This window comes from Mobula hypostoma, chromosome 4 (genome assembly GCF_963921235.1).
Source record: "Mobula hypostoma chromosome 4, sMobHyp1.1, whole genome shotgun sequence".
Taxonomy (NCBI): Eukaryota; Metazoa; Chordata; class Chondrichthyes; order Myliobatiformes; family Myliobatidae; genus Mobula; species Mobula hypostoma.
In genome coordinates, this window is record NC_086100.1 from 169816044 (window position 1) to 169840601 (window position 24558).

Below are 24558 nucleotides of genomic sequence, written 5' to 3' on the forward strand. Positions count from 1 at the left end.
GTAGAGGAGGCTGTGGATAGACATATCAGAATGGGAATGGAACGTGGAATTAAAATGTGTGGCCACTGGGAGATCCTGCATTCTCTGGCGGACAGAGCGTAGGTGTTTAGCGAAATGGTCTCCCAGCCTGCGTCAGGTCTCGCCAATACATAGAAGGCCTTAGCTCCATCCCAACCCCTCCTGTCTTCTCCTATCATTTCGGATCTCCCCCTTTCAAATCTCTTACTATCACTTCTTTCAGTTAGTCCTGACGAAGGGTCTCGGCCCGAAACGTCAACTGTACCTCTTCCTATAGATGCTGCCTGGCCTGCTGCGTTCACCAGCATTTTTTGTGTGTGTTATTTGAGTACCGTCGCCCTCCTGTAGCTTAAACCAGTCTAGCCATTCTCCTCTGATCTCTCTCATTAACAAAGCATTTTTGCCCACAGAAATGCTGCTCACTGCATGCTTGTTGTTCGGGGTGAACAACTGAATCTCTTGACCATGTCTACATGCGTTTATGCATTGAGTTGATTAGATATTTGCATTAGCAAGGTGTACAGGTGTATCCAATAAACTGGCCACTGAGTGTAGAACAACATTGCGAAGCACCGTGCAAGGAAAGATCAGATGAGCTCGAGCTTTTTACCACTGGAGCAGAAGAGACTTAACTGAGGTGCTCAAAATTATTTTCTTTATACATCTGTCATGGCTTTTGCTATCAAAACTCACTGCCATTCTTTCAAGGACAATCAGTGACTGACAAAATCTGCCCTTGCAATAAAACCTGCATTCAAAAAAACTAAAACACAAGTGCAGCTAATAGCCTAGTTGATTGATCAACTTTAAACCCTGACATCCATTTGGTTCAGGAGAAGACAGTCATTTGGTCTGAAATGTGCAAAAACTTAATGTCACTGTACCTTTAGAAATAGTTAATGCAGGGGACCACTGTGATCTTAGAATATCAAGGCAGATGCTGCCATTACTGTTAATATTTGGGTGATAAATTCTTGTTGTAAATGCAACCTGAAAGCATAAAAAAAACATTTTTTCAGTTGATAAGATACAAAACAACGCAATCTAAGTTTACCTCATACAATTTTTGGATTAACACAATGACCAATGATTCACCGAAAAGTGAAAATGGAGCATTTCAATCAGTGTCAAACACCAAACTAAAACTAATTCAGCTCTTCATATACAGTGCCTACAAAAAGTTTTCATCCCTTGGAAGTTTCCATGTTATATTGTTTTACAACGTCGAATCATAGTGGATTTAATTTGGCTTTTTTGCCCCTGATTAACAGAAAAAGACTCTTCCGTGTCAAAGTGAAAACAAATCTCTATAAAGCGATCCAAATTAACTATAAAAAACACAAAATAATTGATTTTTGACCATCAGACTAAACCCTATGTTTGGTGCAAGCCAAGCACCGCTCATCATCAAAAACACACCATCTCTACTGTGAGGCCCATCATGCTGTAGGGATGCTTCACTGCAGCAGGCCCTGGAAGGCTGGTGAAGGTAGAGGGCAAAATGAATGCAGCAAAATACAGGGAAATCCTAGAAGAAAACCTGATGCAGTTTGCAAGAGAACTGCAACTTGGGAGAAGATTTGTTTTTGAACAAGACAATGACCCCAAGCATAAAGCCAAAGCTACTCAAGAATGGCTTAAAAACAACAATGTTAATGTCCCGGAGTGACCAAGTCTGAGACCAGACCTCAATCCAATTGAGAATGTGTGGCTGGACTTGTAAAGGGCTGTTCGCTCACGATCCCTCTGCAATCTGACAGAGCTTAAGTAGTTTTTTTAAAGAAGAATATGGGAAAATCGCAGTGTCCAAATGTGCAAAACTGACAAGAGACGTATCCACACAGACTCAAGGCTATAATTGCTGCCAAAGGCGCATCTAGTAAATACTAACCTGAAGGGAGTAATTATGCAATCAATAATTGTGTTTAATAATTGTAATAAATTTAGACCAATTTGTAAAAATTTATTTTCACTTTGACACAAGTCTTTTCTATTGATCAGTGTCAAAAAAGCAAAATTAAATCCACTGTGATTCAATGTTGTAAAATAATCAAACATGAAAACTTCCAAGGGGGTGAATAGTTTTTTGGCACTGCAGAGGAGATTGAATGGTGCCGGAACAACCACCTTTCAGTCAATGTCAGCAACTGGAAGTCAATGCGCCAGTCCACACCAGAGGATTAGAGGTGGAGAGAGTCAACAACTTCCTCAGCATTATCACTTCAGAGGATTTGTTCTGGGTCCAGAACGTAACTGCATCATCTCTACTTTCTTAAAAGTTAGCACAAAGCATCTAATCTAAAATTCTTCAAACTTCTACAGATGCACAAAAGACAGTATACTGACTGGCTGCATCACAGCCTGGTGTGTGAACACCAGTGCTCTTGAATGGAAAAAAAACATTAAAAAGTAGTGGATAGACCACTGTCCATCACAGGTAAAGCCCTTCCCACTACTGAGCACATCTACAAGAAGTACTGTCACAGGAAAGCAGCATTCTTCATAAAGGGCCTCCACCATCCAGGCCGTGCTCTCTTCAAACTGCTGCCAGTAGGTACAGCAGCCTCAAGTACCACACCACCAATTTCAGGAACAGTTATTACTCCTCAACAAAAGCTCCTGAACCAGAGGGGATAACTTCACTCATCCCAATACTGAACTGATTCCACAACCTCTGGAAACAACAGGAATTCTGCAGATGCTGGAAATTCAAGCAACACACATCAAAGTTGTTGGTGAACGCAGCAGGCCAGGCAGCATCTATAGGAAGAGGTACAGTCGACGTTTCGGGCCGAGACCCTTTGGTGTCCTGACGAAGGGTCTTGGCCTAAAACGTCGACTGTACCTCTTCCTATAGATGCTGCCTGGCCTGCTGCGTTCACCAGCAACTTTGATGTGTGTTGCCACAACATCTGGGCTAACTTTCAAGAACACAACAATTTGTGTTCTCAATACTTATTGCATATTAATTTTTTATTTTCTCTTTCTTTTTGTATTTACAGTTTGTCGTCTTTTGCACATTATTTATTTATCTGCCTCTGTTCTGTGCAGTTTTTCATTGATTCTGTCGTTTCTTCCTATTTACTGAGAATGCCTACAAGCAAATGAATTTCAGGATAGTGTATGACATACGTGTACTTCGATAACAAATTTACTTTGAACTTCACCAAGATTCTGAACTTTGAAGAGAAATCAAAAGTTAGATTATCTGAATGGGGAGAAATTTTAAGTGAATGAAGCCCGGAAGGAATTAGGTGTTTTACTGCAGAGGTCCCCAACCTTTTTTGCACCGCGGACCGGTTTAATATTGGCAATATTCTTGCGGACCAGCCGGCCGGTGGGGGGGGGGGGGGGAGTTAATTACGACTGGAATATAGGTGATAAGTCAACTATAAGTCACTTAGTCACTTATAAGTAACTAATACACTCAATTTTGTTTCTAAAAGGGTTTATCTAACGAATTTAATATTAAACACAGAACATATTTTCCCCTCATGAATATAGTGACGTTTGGATATTAAATACACCACATATTTTTTCGTATGAACATATAAAATCATTGCAACACACCAATATTGCTGAATCAGTGGGAACCTGCAACAAGAGGGTCTCATCGAGGGGTGATGGGAGACAGCGATACTCAAACAAGGTTCCTTATGTTCAGTCTATTCCGCAATTTAGTTTTCGTGGCTCTTAGCACTTGCTCACATTTCTTTCCGCTCAAAACACTCAGCGGGTTTGTCTTTAAGTGCAGGGTGCTTGGACTCAAGGTGCCGAAGCAGTTTTGAGGGCTTCATTGGCTCATTAGACAGCCTCCACCTGCCCGCCCGCTGCCAGACGCCTTCGCCAGGTGTGGCTGGTCGTGGGTGGGGTGAGAGGACAAGTTAAGGGCCGGAAGTCCCCGTGCCGGGGCCATGGTGGTCGCAGTCCGAAGAGAGTGACCAACCGAGCAAAGGGCACGACAGGGTACGTGCCCGCCCCCTCTTGTGGGTAGATAGGATCTTTCAGCCGACAAAAGTTTGGCTTGAGGGATGACTTTCAGTAGATCATTGCGAGGTAGCTGCTCTGCTACTTATGAAACCCTGAGCCTGAATTAGGTCGTCTGCCAATATTTTAGCACCGGGTTCCCCACGAACATTCGGTCTGCTAAACAGGTTTAGAGGCAGCGCCCATCTGTCCGCACTCCAGGCCAGTATCAACAGTACTTCTCGCAGGCCGCACAAAACAGCCGGTTACCCGAGGCCAACCAGTGATCCCTGGCGCAAGGGTATCACTGCGCTTAGGCGACTGATGACCTCGTGTGCGTTCAAATTCAACAGTGGGCGTGACAGGGCATGAGGAAAGGTGCAGCTGACTCATATCATTTCATATCGACAAATCATTTCCTCGCAGCCCGGTAGCACATGCTTTGCGGCCCGGTACCAGTCCACGGCCCAGTGGTTGGGGACCACTGTTTCATTGCATGAACCTAGTCTAACATGGTGAAGAGAGACAGGTTGCAACTGGGTTGGAATATAAAAATAGAGAGGTTTTGTTGCAATTTTACAGTCTGTTAGTGAGACCTCATTTGGAATAATACTGTGTATTGACTTGGTCCCTTGAGATCCAAAAATAAAAGATATTGTAGCATTGGAAATTCACTAGGAAGTTCCTGAGATTAGAGTATTGTCCTATCAAGAGAGATTAAATAGCTTGTGTCTGAATTTTTAAAGATGAATTCAAAAGGTAGATGTAAATCATTTGAAGGTATACTACCTGCAAAGTTAATTTTATAGTTCAAGAGCGTCCCTAAAGGACATAGTAATGTGAAATGTATTTCCTCTAATTTATCAAAATGCACAAGGGGTAGATATTCAGATGTGAGTCAGTGGCTAGGCAAAGAGGAAATTCCATGTTCCATGACCTGGCAGTGTGGTTGGGAAAAAAAATCACTAATCATTCAAATCTTTAAATTTATTAATTGAATCTGTCAGTGCTCAAATAGTACAAAATGTGACACTTTAACAATTAATCATGATAGGCGACAACAGCAATACTTGCCTTAGGTGGTTTAAATGGATAGTCTGTAGGAAAGTGTATTGTCAAGAAAAAGACTCCACCCTGATATGGACTGTCATTCTATAGAGAAAAATAAAATTAATTTTATAATCCTTCAAACAATAAAAATCTGTATTATCAAACTTTGAACAAATACTTACAGGTCCCATGATCGTTGCTTGCCAGTGAAATGCTAAAGAAGAAAGAAAAATTGATTAGTTATACCAACAACAAACAAAAACTAAAACAAATTAATACATTTATACAATTACATTTGATATTCAAAGCTTAGTCTAAAGGCAGATAGAACAAAAAAAAAGCAAATAAAATTAAAAAGTGTAAAACACTGGAAATTGCCAGACGATCAGGCTGTATCTATGAAAGAGATGAGAGTCTTCAACACTTTCTACAGGTTCTGCCTGACGTGCTAAGCATTTCCAGATTTTCTATCTTTATTTTCGTCTAAAGTCATAGTAACAAACTGCATTCCACACATTGCTGCAAGGTGGATAAAAATGGGCACACTAACTTTCATTCTTCTCCAAGTCGATGGTGGCTGATAACCAACAAGGGCCAGCTTAAAAACCACTCACCAAACCAGAATCACTAAGTTTAACAAAGCCAGAATGCAGGAAAATTCAGGAATTCATTTAGAATTTGAGCAGATAACTTTAAGACTGAAACCTTACAATGGAAAAACATTTCAAATCCAACCCAGCAAATTCATGCCTATGAGTAAAATGTAATAAATGCATTTCGAAGGACAGAACCAAGTGGACAGGCTGGCTCAACTATAAGCAGTATATAGTGTAACCAAAATAGAAGTAATGAAAAAAGCCTCAGTTAGCCAAATAAATTTCCAAAATGTACATCACTGTACCACTGTGAAATCCATACATAAAAGGAAACTATTGCAACTAAGATTTGTGTATTAAATACTTCAGATGGACTTGCCCAAGTCAGAATTATGAACTGTAACTTGTTATGACCTAGTAGTGTCAGGATATTTTTTTCTCCTTAATGTAACCCTATATACCAAGAAGCATATTAGAAATAGGTTATTTTTGTTGAAGATCTGATATACCACATCCAAAGCTTCTAGTACAGGTGGCCCCCGTTTTCTGAACATTCGGTTTACAACACCTCGCTGTTATGAAAGACCTACATTAGTTATCTGTTTTCACTAACAGAAGGTATTTTCACTGTTATGAAAAAAGGCAGCGCGCACCCAAACAGCCAAGCTCCTCCCCCGGAACTGCATTCTAGCTGGCATTGCTTAAACACGTGCTTTATCTCGATTTATTTTGTGCATCCGTTAGCAAGACGAGTTCTAAGGTATCGGAAAAGCTTAAAAGAGCTCGTAAGAGTGTTACACTTAGTGTAAAACTGGACATAATTAAGCATTACGATCGTGGTGAATGAAGTAAGGATATTGTCCGCGCGTTGAACTTGCCTGCGTCCACCATTCGCACTATTTATACAGAGAGAGAGAAAGAATCCTGAAAGCTGCCGATGTTACTCTTGGTTCTGCTCGTAGCAAAGTGGTCTCTCTTAGTCGGCATCCAATAATGGATAAAATGGAAAGTCTATTGCTTGAGTGGATTGATAGGTGTACAAATCGTGGTGTTCCGTTAAGTTTTCTTATACTTAAGGAGAAATCAGTCAGTCTTTTTAATAAGCTGAAACAGAAAGTACTGGACGATGGTGATGAAAGTGTTGCGAAAGTGGAATTTAAAGGTAGTCATGGGTGGTTTGATCGGTTTCTGAGGCGAGGGCAGCTTCGTAGTTTAAGCAGTGGCCCCCAACCTCCGGGCCGTGCACCAATACATTGCCGCGAAGAATGCAGCGGTGCAGCAGTAGTTGGAACACACCCAGCACATCTTTAAGAAAAAAGCCGAAATAAACAAGCTAACTAATTAGATGCTGCCCGGCACGTAAATGTCAGCCCAGATCAGAGGTGACTGCCGATTGCATCAGGTGCTTATTCATATAAGTGTTTAACTGTGACAAAACTGCAATTTATTGGAGTCTTCCCTATTCCATAAGTGAAACTACACTGTACATACATTATTTCTACTTTATATAGGCTGTGTATTTTTATGTGTTATTTGGTATGATTTGGCAGCTTCATAGCTTAAAGGTTACCAGAGAGTGTTTCTGCCGAGAGCGCTTCTGCAAGATATTCGCTGTGCTAGACAGTGCTGCAGAAAATTATTTCTACTTTATATAGGCTGTATATTTATCATATCATTCTTGCTTTTACTATATGTTACTGTTATTTTAGGTTTTGTGTGTTATTTGGCATGATTTTGTAGGTTATTGTTTGGGTTTGGGAACACTCAAAAATTTTCCCCATATTAATAAATGGTAATTGCTTATTCACTTTACGACATTCCGGCTTACAAGCAATTTCATAGGAACGCTCTACCTTCAGATAACGGGGGAAACCTGTAGATGCAAAATGAAAATAACCCAAGGAATTCTGAATCAAGTAATTAATTCTAATTCAAGTCACCAGTTTACCATTCAACATATTGATCTACAATAACACAAAGCATATCAATTGGGAGCAAGTGTAAACTGTTCAGCCCTTCAAGTTTTGCCATTTCATAAGGCCATGACTTTGTATTTTCCCATCCAGCCACGATAAACTTTCATTTCTTACCTGTCCACAAGTGTTTAAATACCCTACTCATTTGGTCTATACACTGAAATGATGATGACGATGGAGGGACTGCCCATATCAATTCCACCCCACCTCCCCCAAAAAATAAGAGAACATAATATATTAATCTAATCTACATATTTCAACTCGAAATGTTAACTTAGTTTCCCTCTCCACAGATAAACCCAACCTGCTGTGAGCATTTTCAAATTTTCAGGTCAAAGAATGCTAGACCTGATTTTTACTTCATTCAAAAGGAACTGCACTGTAACTTAAATCCACCTCAAACAATGAGCCACCTTCAGAAAGCCATCGCTCCCATTATTTCACTCAAATTGCCTCAGAACACATTCTCCAGAAGACAACTTTAGAAGCTCAAAACCTGCCATTTCATAGGCCCAAATTACTCACTGAATGCCAAGCTCTTTGGAACTATTCAGATGAAAACGAGTTTGCAGACATTACCTGCAGCATTTCGTTTCCACTATCACAGAGCCCCAATTTCTTCACACATTAAGGATTAAGTTCAACGCTCTGGAACTTTCCGAAGTCCCACAGTCATACAGCACTGAAACAGGGTCTTTGATGCATCAAAGACCCTGGAGAGACTTGTTCTGGAGCTGCTCCGGCCTATGGTTAGGCCACACTTAGATCCCCTCCAGTTCACCTACCAGCCCCGACTAGGAGTTGAGGATGCCATCGTCTACCTGCTGAACCCTGTCTACGCCCACCTGGACAAGCCAGCGAGCACTGTGAGGGTCCTGTTTTTTGACTTCTCCAGTGCGTTCAACACCATCCGCCCTGCTCTGCTGGGGGAGAAGCTGACAGCGATGCAGGTGGATGCTTTCCGGGTGTCATGGATTCTTGATTACCTGACTGGCAGACCACAGTACGTGTGCTTGCAACACTGTGTGTCAGACAGAGTGATCAGCAGCACTGGGGCTCCACAGGGGACTGTCTTGTCTCCCATTCTCTTCACCATTTACACCTCGGACTTCAACTACTGCACAGAGTCTTGTCATCTTCAGAAGTTTTCAGATGACTCTGCCATAGTTGGATGCATCAGCAAAGGAGATGAGGCTGAGTACAGGGCTACGGTAGGAAACTCTGTCACATGGTGTGAGCAGAATTATCTGCAGCTTAATGTGAAAAAGACTAAGGAGCTGGTGGTAGACCTGAGGAGAGCTAAGGCATCGGTGACCCCTGTTTCCATCCAGGGGGTCAGTGTGGACATGGTGGAGGATTACAAATACCTGGGGATACGAATTGACAATAAACTGGACTGGTCAAAGAACACTGAGGCTGTCTACAAGAAGGGTCAGAGCTGTCTCTATTTCCCGAGGAGACTGAGGTCCTTTAACATCTGTCAGACGATGCTGAGGACGTTCTACGAGTCTGTGGTGGCCAGTGCGATCATGTTTGCTGTTGTGTGCTGGGGCAGCAGGCTGAGGGTAGCAGATACCAACAGAATCAGCAAACTCATTCGTAAGGCCAGTGATGTTGTGGGGATGAAACTGGGCTCTCTGACGGTGGTGTCTGAAAAGAGGCTAATGTCCAAGTTGCACGCCATCTTGGACAATGTCTCCCATCCACCACATAATGTACTGGTTGGGCACAGGATTACATTCAGTCAGAGACTCATTCCACCGAGATGCAACACAGAGCGTCATAGGAAGTCATTCCTGCCTGTGGCCATCAAACTTTACAACTCCTTCCTTGGAGGGTCAGACACCCTGAGCCAATAGGCTGGTCATGGACTTATTTCCTGGCATAACTTACATATTTACATATTACTATTTAACTATTTATGGTTTTATTACTATATAATTATTTATGGTGCAACTGTAACAAAAACCAATTTCCCACGGGATCAATAAAGTATGACTATGACTATACTATGACTAAATCCACACAAACCATCACAAATTTTACATTAATCTGATTACTTTATTCTCCCAACATTCACTCAACCTTCCCCAGATTATACAAATCATCTATATTTAGAGACACCAATTTTTCTACCAACCTGCATACATGGAGGTTGGGCATTGGCAGGGAAATTGGACCAACCAGAAGAATCCCATGCAGTCACGAGGAGACCATACAAACATCATAAGGACAACACCCAACAACAGGATTGAATCAGAATCTCTGACATTGAGGCAACAACCCCATAGGCTGCTTTATTTCATACCCATTTGTATTGACATGGCCTTCTAAAGAGAGCCGATAGAAGTATATAAAATTATGAGAGGCATAGATACGGTAGAAATGTCAAATACTAGAGGACAGTTTCAGGTGGCGTGGAGGTGAGGATGTGGACAGGTTCAATGGAGATTTATGAGGCAAGTAATTTTAATATACAAAGACTGCGAGGTGCCTGGAACACACTGCCAGGGGATGGCAGCAGATACAGCAGCAATGCTTAAGAGGTATTTAGAGAGACGTGAACTGGCAAGGAATCTAGAGATATAGCACATCTACAGGCAAATAGAATTAGCTTGAATTGGTGTCATGGTCAGCACAGACATTGCTGCTCAAAGGGCCTGCTCTCTGTGACACTTAAACTGAAAATTGGTTAAACTTGTAATCATGCTGAATGTCAGGTACAAATCAGCAAAAGACTACCAGCAACACAAAGATTGACAACTGTTTGCCTTTGGAAAATGGTTAACTTTAAATCAACAACAATCTTCAAAATCTAGCATTAAAAATCTTCCTATAAATTCCAAAAACAATGTAACTTTAGACATAATTGCACATCTCAATTATCTGATGTGTTAATTGGGAGCCCATAGACTCCAAGAGTTAGATGACAAGTTCAGTGGTATATCCAGAAAGCCAAAAGCAGTGCTGAAAGGGAAGACCGAATCTGAGCTGATTTTCTACTTTAAAACCATTTTCCAGAACTGTCCCCGATCCCTGTGTTACACTACTGGACACGCCCTTCAACCCAAGACAGACACAGGTAATCCCATTAAATAATACAACACTGAAATGGGCCTTTTAGTCCATTCAGTCTATGCTGACCTGGCCTTTGGCCTCGTCCCATACACTTTCAACAAGACAATATCCTTCCAAGCCCCTCTTAATTGGTCTATCAACTAATTCTCAATCTATGCCGGGACATTACCCTCAGTCTTGTGTACTTTAATCTTGTTGACCAATCTCCTGCATGGGATCCTATCAAAACTCTTCTTAAAATCCGAATACACCACCTAGATTAGTTCATTTTTATTTTAAACTCCATTAGCGACATCCTCAAAGTATTCCAATAGAGTAGCTGCCAAATCCTAACATTCTTTTCTAGGTATTATATTCTTACACCTCTTACCGATGACTTAATCCTCCCGACCATTGATGTAAACAAATAAGTTAGGACTACCGCCCACGGTACTGTAGTAGTTAGCATGACACTATTACAGCTTGGGATTCAATTCTGGCACCATTCTGTAAAGAGTCTCTGAACATCATCCCTATGGAATGCATGGGTTTACTCTGGCCGCTGTGGTTTCCTCCCACAGTACAAAGTCTAGGTAGTCATTGTAAATTATCCTGCGATTAGGTTATGGTTAATCAGCGTTGTGCGGTTGCTGGGCTGGCGTGGCTCAAAGGAGGGAAGGACCTACTCTGTGCTGTATCGCTAAATAAAATAAATATCTTTTCTCAATCCTGCATTTCTGTAAGTGTGGTTATATCTGCCACCCTCCAAACTGCAGGAACCACCTGAGACACTAGAACTTTAGAAGATAAGAATTAGGTATTAATTGGTATTCTATTTTTAACAATCCAAAGCATTATGGATCCTCCCCAAGTTATTCAAAATTATTTAATGTTACAAATGTGTATTGCCTGTACACACAATTGAGTGTCTTGGGAGACTAGCAGAATAGATACATTTTACAATTTAAATATATTGGCGGGCTTGCAAACTGGAGAAGATATGTGTATCAAAGACTCAAATGATACTAATTGCTTTCTGGCTGATAAAAACTCAGAACAAGTGATCTGTCAACATGGACCAACAAAATTGCCACAGCAAAACCTACCCAGATCAAGACTTTTCCATGTGCTGACTGAACAGCAAACCCAACCCAAGTAAAAATTCCTAAACATGCTGCAGATCTGAAAGAGTAATAGCTTTTTATTCCTCACTGAAGGTTGTTAGCCAAGGTACATCTTCACGTGAACTACACACGTCTCTAATGGATATGTGAGGATTCAGGAAGTAAATGTGAAAACCAAGGGAAAAATATCTGATGGAATCGTGCATGGCTCTTAAGCACTGGATGCTTCCACTGAGCAATCTTTTTTTTAAAATTGTTTTTAAATATTGTCAGTACAACTCACTTTATTAACATACAGTTCATTTAAAATACTCACCATCATCTCCAACTGGGCCTGCAGAACACTGTGCTGGAGGATCACGAGCCAAATCATTTAGCTCCTAGATTTAAAAACGAAAACACAGTTACAGCTCAGTAATTTTTTTAAAAATCAGTCTGTAAAAGTGATTGTTGGACATGGCTTGTCAGGAATTTCAAAGCTACTATATTAGAAATTCATCCTGTGAATTTGTAATATTGATTAGCCAGTATAAAGCGGCTAACAGAATTTGTACTCTGCCAGGTCCATGGTCATTTCTTTCAATGATACCTGTTCTTCACTGGCAGATTGTTATTCTTTCCAAATTCACTGTTATGAAATTATTTCTGAAATTAGAAGCATGATGCCATGCCTGTAGTATGGATACCGGATAGCAGCAAAGTTAGAAGGAGATAGGCAAACGAGGAAATCAAAGTTAAATTTATTGCAGTGGAAACAGGAGATGACGCAGTTTGAAGCGGCTTAAGTTTAAAGGTATTCCAAAAACTCTTTTGTAGTACTTCTTTAATTGAGATGTGCACTATTGCAAGCATTTAATAGGTGGTGGGAGCTTATCCTCACTACCCTCCCCCCAACCTTAAGGTTGTCATAACTGCGGAGGGGTTTGTAGGGGTAAGTTCTATTTATTAAATGGTGGGCATCTCAAATAGCCTTTGACATCAAGCCCAGCTCCTGGCCTTCGCACGTGACTTAGCTAAGCCCAGCGGAACTATTTCTTCTGACAAAAGGAGATGCACAGGCGGGTTATTGGTGGCTTAAAACCAGTTGTTCTGGGCAGATGGGGCTTGCCAGCTGTGGTTGGCAGCCCAACTAGAAGGAAAACCCTCAACTCAAACCTCTACTGCCTTGCAGCTATACCCACTCATGGGAAAGGCATTGGGACTAAACTCTCAAGGGGGAAATCTGGAGCTGGAGTCACTAAGGCAGTCCTACATTGAATTCAATGATGACTGGCAACTCCTGTGACACCGCTGGTGCCAAACGGTATCAGCCTCTGCCGTTCCTTTGGATTCACCAGCTGCATGGAGAGGGGAGCCTGCCACATGGGCAACAGCTTGTTCTCAATATCATTCTGCCCGGCTTGCATACCAACTGATGGCGCTGCACAAACAACGTAGACAACTGGGACACAGCAGCCATGGCTGACCCTGACCAACAGAGACTAATAAGTATTTATTTTGATTATGAATTATAGTAATTTGTAATGCCTATAACAAATTACTAAAGGCTGTTATAACAATTTGTTACAGGCATACTGCTGCTACAATTATCATCACCTAGTTCAATGAAAATAAACCTGATTCTGATTTTTTAACGACCTAAAAGCATGAATGAATAGAATTCAGTAAAAAACAAATGTACACAAATCTGATGTTGGTATATCACACACCCGTGGACAGAGGGATTTTAATTTCAAAGAAAAAGTTCTACGTTATGGAAACCACTACCTGGAAGAGCAATGGCAGCAAATTATCAGAAAATCTGAGACGGCCTAAAATCACAACTTTGGAATTAAATGTTAGGGTCTTAACCACAGATGTGTCGTACCACAGTCAAAGAGGATTAGAAAGTGTAAATCCAGCACCATGTACAAGTAGAATAGCAGTGCCTTACCGCACTATTATTCGTTGCCTCTCCACAGCCTGAGAATTCCCACTGCTCTTTCAACACTGCTATTTAAATACTGGTGGTATGTCACACAAAATGTAGTCTCTGGCTATCAACTCCTTCCCTCTTCTGAACTTCCTTTTGAGACATAACCAGTGACAATTTGCACCTCAGTGTCCAATCAAATTCAGCTTGTATTCCGTATCCTCTCACGTTACAGCTGTAGAGAACTTTGGTGAGGCCACATTTGGAGCATTGTGTGTAGTTCTAGTTGCCGTATTACAGGAAGAATGTGGAGAGAGGCAGAAATGAGGTTCACCAAGACGTTGCCTAAATTTAAGTACATTAACTACAAGGAGAGACTGAATAGACTTGAATGTCGGAGTCTGAGGGGCAACATGATGGAAGGATAATACGAGAGATGTAGGTTAGATAATCAAAATCTTTTTCCAGGGCAGAAATGTAAAATACTAACATGGCAGCAATATGATTTATGGATTATAAAAGTCAATACGTCCACTGATGAAGACAAGATACTGTTCACCTTCATTGTCCTACCTACTTTGGTTGCAACTTTGCACTCAAAGATTCTTCTGTTCATTAGTGCTCAAAGGTCCTGCCATTTACTTTATGTGTAAGTTGGCTTAGGCTCGAATTAATTCCTGCCTGACCAAGGACCTGGAACCACTACAACTCACCTATGAATACAACAGCTCTACAGGACAGCACTGTGACTCACTGCAAGTTGCTCCATGTAGGTTTTACAATCTTCTTCAATATCCACAACTCCAATTTGCCTTCTATCAACATTAATTAGACCATCCAATTTTTCAACGAAATCATCTCTCATTTCTTTAGTTCTGCAGCTTATTCTCTCTCACAAGCCTATTAACTTCCATATGCTATAGGAGCAGAATTAAGCCATTTGGCCCATCAAGTCTGCTCCGCCATTTCATCATGGCTGATTTATTTACTCCTCAGCCCCAATCTTCTGCCTTCTCCCCATATCCCTTCATGCCCTGACCAATCAAGAATCTATCAACCTTTGCCTTAAATATACATAAAGACTTGACCTCCACAGCTGCCTGTGGCAAAGAATTCCACATATATACTATAAATTCCCCACCTCCCTTCTAAAGGAAGCCCCTCTGGTCTTAGACTCTCCCAACATAGGAAACATCCTCTCCACATCTACTCTATCGAGGCCTTTCACCATTCAACAGGTTTTATGAGGTCATCCTTCATTCTTCTGAATTCTGTGAATACAGGCCTAGAGCTATCAAACACTCTTCATATAACAAGCCATTTAATCTTGGAAACAACAGGAATTCTGCAGATGCTGGAAATTCAAGCAACATACATCAAAGTTGCTGGTGAACGCAGCAGGCCAAGCAGCATCTATAGGAGGAGGTGCAGTCGACGTTTCAGGCCGAGACCCTTCGTCAGGACTAACTGAAGGAAGAGTGAGTAAGGGATTTGAAAGTTGGAGGGAGAGGGATAGAGCCGAGAGCTGGACAGGTGATAGGCATAATTGAAGGAAGAGTGAGTAAGGGATTTGAAAGTTGGAGGGGGAGGGGGAGATCCAAAATGATAGGAGAAGACAGGAGGGGCCCTCCCCCTCCTGTCTTCTCCTATCATTTTGGATCTCCCCCTCCCCCTCCAACTTTCAAATCCCTTACTCACTCTTCCTTCAATTATGCCTATCACCTGTCCAGCTCTCGGCTCTATCCCTCTCCCTCCAACTTTCAAATCCCTTACTCACTCTTCCTTCAGTTAGTCCTGACGAAGGGTCTCGGCCTGAAACGTCGACTGCACCTCCTCCTATAGATGCTGCTTGGCCTGCTGCGTTCACCAGCAACTTTGATGTATGTTCATTTAATCCTGGAATCACTTTCGTGAACCTCCTTAGAATCCTCTCCAGTTTCAGTATATCCTTTCTAAGGGGCCCAAAACTGCTCACAATATCTCCAAGTGAGGCCTCACCAGTGTTTTATAAAGTCTCAACATTAGATTCTTGCTTTTATATTCTAGTCCTCTTGAAATGAATGCTAACATTTGCCTTACTCACTACACATTCAACCTGCAAATTAACCTTTAGGGAATCCTGCACAAGGACTCCCAAGTCCGTTTGCACTTCAGTTTTTTGTATTTTCTCTCCATTTAGAAAATAGTTAGCCCTTTCACTTCTTGTACCAAAGTGCATGACCATACACTTCCCAACACTGTATTCCATCTGCCATATCCTTGCCCATTCTCCTAATCTGTTGGTAGCCACTCTACTTCCTCAAAACTACCTGGCCCTCCACCCATCTTTATATTATCTGCAAACTTTGCAACAAAGCCATCAATTCTGTCATCCAAATCATTGACATATAATGTAAAAATAATCAGCCCCAACACAGACCCCTGTAGTCACCAGCAGCCAACCAGAAAAGGCTCTTTATTCCCACTCTGCCTCCTGCCAATCAGCCACTGCTTTATCCACATGCTAGAATCGTTCTTGTAAACCATGTGTGGCACCTTGTCAAAGGCCTTCTAAAAATCCAGGTAAACATCAACTGATTCTCCTATCCTGATTGTTTCTTCCTTCAATTTATTTCTGCATAGAACTCAGATGTGATTTGCAACAGCTAATGAATCTGCCAGTACATTTTCAAGATGAGAGAAGACAAAATCACAAAATTGAGGGATATTGGGAAAATCTAGTAACTGCAAAGGACTACATAACCTACTTATGCTCTATTGGTATGGAAACACGATCACACTTATTTGACGTCTTTTTTAGATGAACGTTGCACTGCACAAATGCAACTTTCTCATTCTCTTCAATTGTTTGGTTATAATACTTCTGTAGAAGCCAGGCAGGTTTGTTTAAATTCCATAATAGCTCATAAATATTTAAGCGATGGTACAATAGGTTCAGGAAACGCTAGAGAAGCTAAAATCTATACTTTGCAGATATTAAATGAGAGGTGATCTCAGAGGAACATACAAAATCCCTATCAGGCTTAGAACAGGCACAGCAATAACGAGAAAAATCTTTACCCAGAAGCTAATGTATCTTCAGAATTCCCTCCCCAAGTTTGCAGTCACTCAGTCTATGAACGTACTCAAGAGATCAACAGTTTTTTTTAAATTTATGGGAAATTCAGGGACATGGGATTATTTCAAGAAAGTGGTACTTAAGTAAAATATCACCCATGATGTGATGAAACAGTTGACTTGGGTTCTGCTACATTTTTATTCAAAGTAGTTGAAAAGACACAAAATCCATTAGGGAATCAAATTGATATGCCTAAAATACTGTTAGATACAGTGACATGCAAAAGTTTGGGCACTCCTGGTCAAAATTTCTGTTACTGTGTATAGCTAAAGCTAAGCGAGTAAAAGATGACCTGATTTCCAAAAGGCATAAAGTTAAAGATGACATATTTCTTTAATATTTTTAAGATTACTTTATTTCCATCTTTACAGTTTCAAAATAACAAAAAAGGAAAAGGGCCCGAAGCAAAAGTTTGGGCACTTTGCATGGTCAGTACTTAGTAACACCCCCTTTAGCAAGTATCACAGCTTGTAAATGCTTTCTGTAGCCAGCTAAGAGTCTTTCAATTCTTGTTTGGGGGATTTTCACACATTCTTCCTTGCAAACGGCTTCTAGTTCTGTGAGATTCTTGGGCCATCTTGCATGCACTGCTCTTTTGAGGTCTACCCTCAGTTTTCGATTATGTTTAGATCAGGGGACTGTGAGGGCCATGGCAAAGTCTTCAGCTTGCACCTCTTGAGGTAGTCCACTGTGGATTTTGAGGTGTGTTTAGGATCATTATCCTGTTGCAGAAGCCATCCTCTTTTCATCTTCAACTTTTTTACAGACAGTGTGATGTTTGCTTCCAGAATTTGCTGGTATTTAATTGAATTCATTCTTCCCTCTACCAGTGAAACGTTCCCCGTGCCACTGGCTGCAACACAAGCCCAAAGCATGATCGATCCACCCCCGTGCTTAACAGTTGGAGAGGTGTTCTTTTCATGAAATTCTGCATCCTTTTTTCTCCAAACATACCTTTGCTCATTGCGGCCAAAAAGTTCTATAACTTCATCAGTCCACAGGACTTGTTTCTAAAATACATCAGGCTTGTTTAGATGCTCCTTTGCAAACTTCTGACACTAAATTTTGTGGTGAGGATGCAGGAAAGGTTTTCTTCTGATAACTCTTCCATGAAGGTCATATTTGTGCAAGTGTCGCTGCACAGTAGAACAGTGCACCACCACTCCAGAGTCTGCTAAATCTTCCTGAAGGTCTTTTGCAGACAAACCGGGGTTTTGATTTGCCTTTCTAGCAATTCTACAAGCAGGTCTCTCAGAAAGTTTTCTTGGTCTTCCAGAACTCAACTTGACCTCCACCGTTCCTGTTAACTGCCATTTCTTAATTACATTACAAACTGAGGAAATGGCAACCTGAAAACGCTTTGCTATCTTCTTATAGTCTTCTCCTGCTTTGTGGGCATCATTTATTTTAATTTTCAGAGTGCTAGGCAGCTGCTTAGAGGAGCCCATGGCTGCCAAATGTTGGGACAAGGTTTGAGGAGTCAGGGTATTTATAAAGCTTTGAAATTTGCATCACCTGGCCTTTCCTAATGATGACTGTGAATAAGCCATAGCCCTAACAAGCTATTTAAGATCTGAGACCTTGGTAAAAGTTATGAGCTCAAATCTCTTGGGGTGCCCAAACTTTTGCATGGTGCTCCTTTCCTTCCCCCCCCCCACTCTGAAATAGTACAAAACAAAATTAATACTCTAATCTTGCTTAAAATGTTGAAAAGAATGTTTCATCTTTAACTTTATGACTTTTGGAGATCAGTTCATCTTCTACTCAACTATTCACAGTAACAGAAATTTTGACCAGGGGTGCCCAACCTTTTGCTGCCACTGTATTTACTGTGAATATTTTTTTTCTATAATAAAATGCCATAATTTCAAAGTAATCCAAAAATCCTTAATTTCTACATTACTGGGCATAGAATCATTTAACTACTTCACTTCAACAATTATCGTAATTTCAAGCTATAACCAGTTTTTGCACCAGTTTTTAACAAATTAAAAAATTCAAATACATTAGATTTTAAATTACAAAGATCCAATACTACCCTTAGAAAACCAAGACAGACCATATCAAAATCTTTCAACCCAAATTCGAAGCAGCCTTATCCACTCCGAAAGTGCGAGCAAACTGAAATACAGATGAATTGATGCTCAATGCACTGCCAAAACTGAATCAATTTCCACGTTCTGTGGGTCACTCCTTGTAGACATACCGACTCAACATTTGATCAAATCCTACACACCAAGTAATTAAAAGAACAGCAGGAACAAGTTCCTGAAAGCAAGATATTATCTGAACTCTATACTTCAGCTCTGATTCAAGAGGAAGTTAATGCAATTTTTTGATTGGCTTCAACATAATGTTTTGCCTTATACACACAATGCTGCAGGAACTCATCAAGTCAGGCAGCATCCATGGAAATGAACATGACAAGGGATCTCGGCCTGAAACATCAATTAGCTGTTCACTTCCATGGACGCTGTCTGAATTGCTGAGCCCTTCTAGCAGCTTATATATGTTGCTTTAGATTTCCAGCATCTGCAGAATTTCTTGGGCTGATCATTATTACATATGGATTTCCCAAGATAAAAATGTTGCAGGTGTCAGAAATATGCAAGAGAATGAGGAAAAAACTGGAAATTAGACTTCAAGTCAGGCAGCATCTGTGGAGAGAGAAACAAAGTTAACATCGCAGATTCAAGAGCTTTCACTGGAGATCTTTCATTGGATATTCACGTTGATCTTTGGTACCTTACCAGGAATTGGGGGGGGGTGGGGGGAAGGAAGTGAGGAGAAAAAAAACGAATGGCCAGATATGAAAGAGGCAAAAAAGAAAACAATAGACAGGGGTGGTGATGAGGACTAGAATGCAGACAAGAAAGTAGGTGAGATGAGGGGGAGAAAGGAAGGAGGTAGAATGTGATGAGTCGAGGGTGGGGTGGAGGCCAGACGAGGGGTGTGTGCCGGGGTTCAATGGACAAGGACATTGCCGACAGCAGCAACCGCTCACTTCTCGTTCCCGATGCATCATCTCCCGCAATTCCTGGGTAGAGTGACAATAGCCACCGGGCCCGGAAGAGGCAGCGTCGGCAGCCTGGTTTCCCCGCTACTCGAGTGTGAGGGCAAGCATCAAGTATGGGCCCGCATCACCCCCACCCCGGGCTCCAGCACCCGGCCCCACACCGCAGGCCCGGCCCCGTCTCTCTACCTTGGAAATCCGCTTCATTGCCATCCCGCGGGCCGGCACCTCCCGCTCTTTGTCGGGACTGACGAGTAGGAATCAGGGCGGCTAATTGCTGTGAGTGCCGCCGGTGCCGCGGCTGCTCGGCTCCCCCAGCCCGTGGGGCCGGAGCGCGGATTCGGTGCGGACTCTGTCCGGTCGCTGCGGCGCCGCTGCCTCTCGCCACAAGATGGCGGCTGCCGGAACTACTTCCCGCCCCGAGGCTGCGCACGCATCTGCCGCACAATCCGCCAGGGAAGCGGCCGCCGATGCACTCAGAGCACAGAATTTCCGCTTCTGCCGCTCGCCGCCTTCTGCAGGCGGGGCTGCACCCATTGCGCAGGCGTAGCTTCGGAAGGCCGATGGAGTATAAACTCCCAGCGCATGCGCATGTCTGGAGTGCCGACAGAGAGCTCGGCCGTTGCGTGGAAACGTCCGTAAAGCGCCGCCAGCTGGCAAAAAGCGGATGGTATCCGGGATAATTGGTTTCCCCGGAATCCATTGCACCGATGGCAGCATTTTTTGCAAAGCAAGGTCTCACAACGGTGGGATAAAATGACTATCACGGTAATACATCAGAGCAAAATCCAAAATAAGCTGGAAATGAAACCATAGGAAGTGAGAGCAATAGTGTTCAGCCCATTCAATGGAATCACGGCTGATCGCACATTCCTAGTCCACTCCCCTTAGCCTTGATTCACGGGCCATAAATGTACAAAGGGTGACTGTGTCTCTATAGCCATTTCTTGTAAGCAGTTCCAAAGACTTTCTGAGAAGAAATATTCTCATAAATGACTGCCTCTTATTCTTAGATTTAACGCTTTGGTTCTGAATTTTCCCCGGAGAGATAACACCCTTTTAGCACTTCCCGGACCAGCCTCCAGTTTTAATATCCTTTCATGCTTCTAAACTCCAACAACTAGCATCCCATTCAACCTGTTAAACCTTCCTTTACAGGGCAACCTTTCCAGACACCACATCAAAATAGTGAACTTAGTCTGAACTGAACTCCGTTTAAATAACATATTTCCTAAAATTAAGGACCAAATATGTTTGCAGTACTTATATGTGTTGTCAACTTGTACAGTTGCAATTAGACTTCCTTATATTTACATTCCAAATCTCATGAAATAAGGGCCAACATTCCATTCACTTCCCAGTTACCTGGTGCACACTGCTCACTTTCTTCCTCAATGGACAATTCCCTTTGTGCCACTGTTTCAAGCAGCTTCTTGTCACTTGTGTAATACTGTATTCTTTTACTCTTCTTTCTAAAGTGAACTACCTCTACATTTCCCACATTAACTCTATCTGCCAACTTTTTATCTCCTCACTTAACCTATCAGTATTTCACTGTAAACCTCTGGTAACCTTCTCGCAACTTTCATTGTGTCACCTGCTCATTAATCTCTTGCACATTTGCTTCATTCCTTCTAAGCATTGTAACCAGTGTTGGCCTAGGATTGGTCAAAGTTTTGCAGTCTGAAAAAGAACCCCATCCCTGCAAGTTATTGCCGGCCTGTTCACCAATCTTTTTATCATGCCAATATATAACGTGTAACATGATGGGCACTGAACTGTGACCACATTTTGTGCAGCTCTAGTCAAACTCCCTTTGGAAACCCGTCCTAGTTGAGATTTCCTCAGCACCTCTAATAAATAAATGAGCTGAAGAGCCTGTTCAGACATCACTTCCCCTTCAGCATCATGGCTTCTTTGACTGATTAGATTACAAATTTTCAAATTACTATGTGATGCTGGAACTACCTTACTAATTTTCCCAAAAATACCCAATCAGTGAATCTGTCAATAGTTACCTGCTCCTTTCCCTTCTCCCTTTTTGAACAAGGTGTCACTTTGGTTTCCAATTCTATGGCACTTCTCCAAAACCTAAATAATTTTGAAAGTTTATAACACTGTCTCAGTAGTCACATTTTGTAAAATTCACCATCCAGGCTTGAAGACTTATCAGCCTTTAGCCCCACTAGTTTGTTCAATACAAATTCTCAAGTGATCATAACATTATTTAATTCCTCTCTCTCATTATGCAAAATGTCTAATTGCCTGCTATACCATTTCCTTGCTCCTCATAACTATTTCCCTAGCCTCATTTTCACGTGGCCATCTCTCTTCCTTTTCATATATTTAAATCCATTCCTATTCTTTGATAAATCGTCCTCATATTTACCTTTTCTCTCTTTATTGTACAGTGCTGTCCAAGAGTCTTAAGCACACATACATAGCTACGGTGCCTAAGACTTTTGCACAATACTGTAGTAATTTTATGTATTACACTAATTTGCTGTTGCAAAAAAAACAAATTTCATGAAATATGTGAGTGATGATAAATCTGATTCTGATATGAGTCTCTATTGTGGACTGAGAGTAGGAAGGGGTCAGGGAGAAGGGTGTCACGGTTTGGAAAAGGGGAAGGGAGAGGGGAGGAAGCAGGAAGCACCAGAGAGACATTCTGTAATGATCAATAAACCAAATGACCTTGCCTTGTGTCTCAGGGCTGCATGTGTCTGCACCCGCACCACTCCCACCCCTGGCACTCCTTCTCTGCCACTTGTCCCACACCTCTCCCATGGTGGTCCACCCTTGCCATTTCCAACATCATTTGCTCCCGCCGGATTTACAAACTCATTCTCTGCTCCACATTGACAAATACGGTACTATGCAAGGCAAGGAACCCGAGCAATATATATATGTGCCCAAAACTTTTGCACAGTACTGTATTTTTGTCCTTCTTTGCTAGATTTGAATTTATCCAAATATTTGGATTGACCTCTGACTTTTGCACCCTTATGTGGATTCTTTTTCAGTTTTTAAAACCTCTTTTGCTTACTTGGTTCATCCCTCCCTTAAAATCTTTCCTCTTTTCTGGGATACTTTTTTTTATTGAGTGCTGTGAATTATCTCCTAAAATGTTGGCCACTATTTACCTACTGACTTTCGACTAAACTATTAGCCAGGTCCACTTCTGACAATCCTTCCCTTCGGAAATACTTTGGGAAATGTGTAGCTCGGGTCGTTGATGGTTGGGTTGAGTTGTTCTCTGACCTTGTCGGTAACAATGTCTCCTCACTTGGTGACAAAAATGTTTGCAAGTAGATTGCCAAGATCGGAAAACAATTCAGTCCAACCATTCAACCCTCTTACCATTGCAATTCAATTTATTTGAAATAATTTCTCCCTCTTAAACAGAATATAAAACTCAGTCAGAACATTACTCCCAAGGGGGAGCTTTTAATCAGAGGTCATTAATTAGACCAGCTTGTTCCTGGTTGACTTCATAAGCTATTGCTCGAGGAAATTATCTTCAAACCATGCAATGAATTTTTCATGCACAATGAATTTGCTCATTCCAAATTGACCAACCCAATCAACATAAAGTCTCCTGTAAATATTGCGCTGCTCCTTCTATACATCCTCATTATTTGTTGATTTTAACTGAAACGCTGGGGATGTTTAACAGGTCGGGCATCATTCGAGAAAATTGAAGTAATTAACATTCCACATTGATGACCTTTTATCAATGCAGCTATAAAGAAGGCAAGATAGAGGGTATATTTCATTAGGAGTTTTTAGAGGTTTGGTTTGTCACCTAAAACACTCAAAATCTTCTATAGATGTACTGTGGAGAGCATTCTAACTGGCTGCATCACCGTCTGGTATGGGGTGGGGGGGGGAGTGCTACTGCACAGGATTGAAAGAAGCTACAAAAGTTGTAAAATGAGCCAGCTCCATCATGGGTGCTAGCCTCTGTAGTATCCAAGACATCTTCAAGGAGCGGTAATCAGTGAGGTGGCGTTCTTCATTAAGGACCCCATCACCCAGGACGTGCCCTCTTCTCATTGTTACCGTCAGGAAGGAGGTACAGAAGCCTGAAGGCGCACACTCAGCAATTCAGGAACAGTTTCTTCCTCTCTGCATCCAATTTCTAAATGGATACTGAACCCATGAACACTACCTCACTTTTATTTCTGTTTTTGCACTATTTTTAATTTAACTATTTAATATACATATATATACTAACTGTAATTCATTTATTTTTAAATGTTTATTATGTATTACATTGTACTGCTGCTACAAAGTTAACAAATTTCATGACATATGCCAGTGATACTAAACCTGGTTCTGATCAGATCCATAAACTTCCATTGAGACTCCAGACAAGAAGATTTTTTGTAAAAATAATTAATGTGAGTTAAAATGGAGAAATTAGCACAGTGAGCCAAAATATCATATTTTAGTGAGTGCTTTAAAGTGGAGGGAGAAGATAGATAGGTTCAGGGAAGGGATTCCGAAGCTCAAGATTGCTGTGTCACAGTTCATGGAGCACCAAGATCACAGAGAATTTTACTTCTGAGAATTGTCAGAGCTTGGAAGTAGCAAAGCCAGGGAGGTATTTGAAAACAAGGATTAGGGATGAGGGAGAATGCGGCCATCCTCAGAGTTGGCTGAACCTGGTATGTGAATTTCTCAGAGAAGCTGCAGTGTCTACAACCACTTTCAGACTGAAGT

General features: G+C 41.6%; 1 protein-coding gene across 1 annotated transcript in view; it reads right to left on the reverse strand.

Moving 5' to 3' along the window:
- The window catches only part of LOC134345777 (ubiquitin-conjugating enzyme E2 D2-like), a 49167-nt gene extending 28913 nt beyond the window's left edge, over positions 1-20254 (reverse strand). The window contains exons 1-5 of the mRNA XM_063046974.1: positions 20020-20254; positions 12104-12167; positions 5217-5248; positions 5059-5136; positions 903-1008 (exon numbers count right to left, since the gene is read on the reverse strand). Of these exons, the coding sequence (XP_062903044.1) occupies positions 903-1008; positions 5059-5136; positions 5217-5248; positions 12104-12167; positions 20020-20043 (304 nt within the window). The 5' untranslated portion in view covers positions 20044-20254. The remainder of the gene's footprint in view (positions 1-902; positions 1009-5058; positions 5137-5216; positions 5249-12103; positions 12168-20019) is intronic.
- Positions 20255-24558: the final 4304 nt, after the last annotated feature.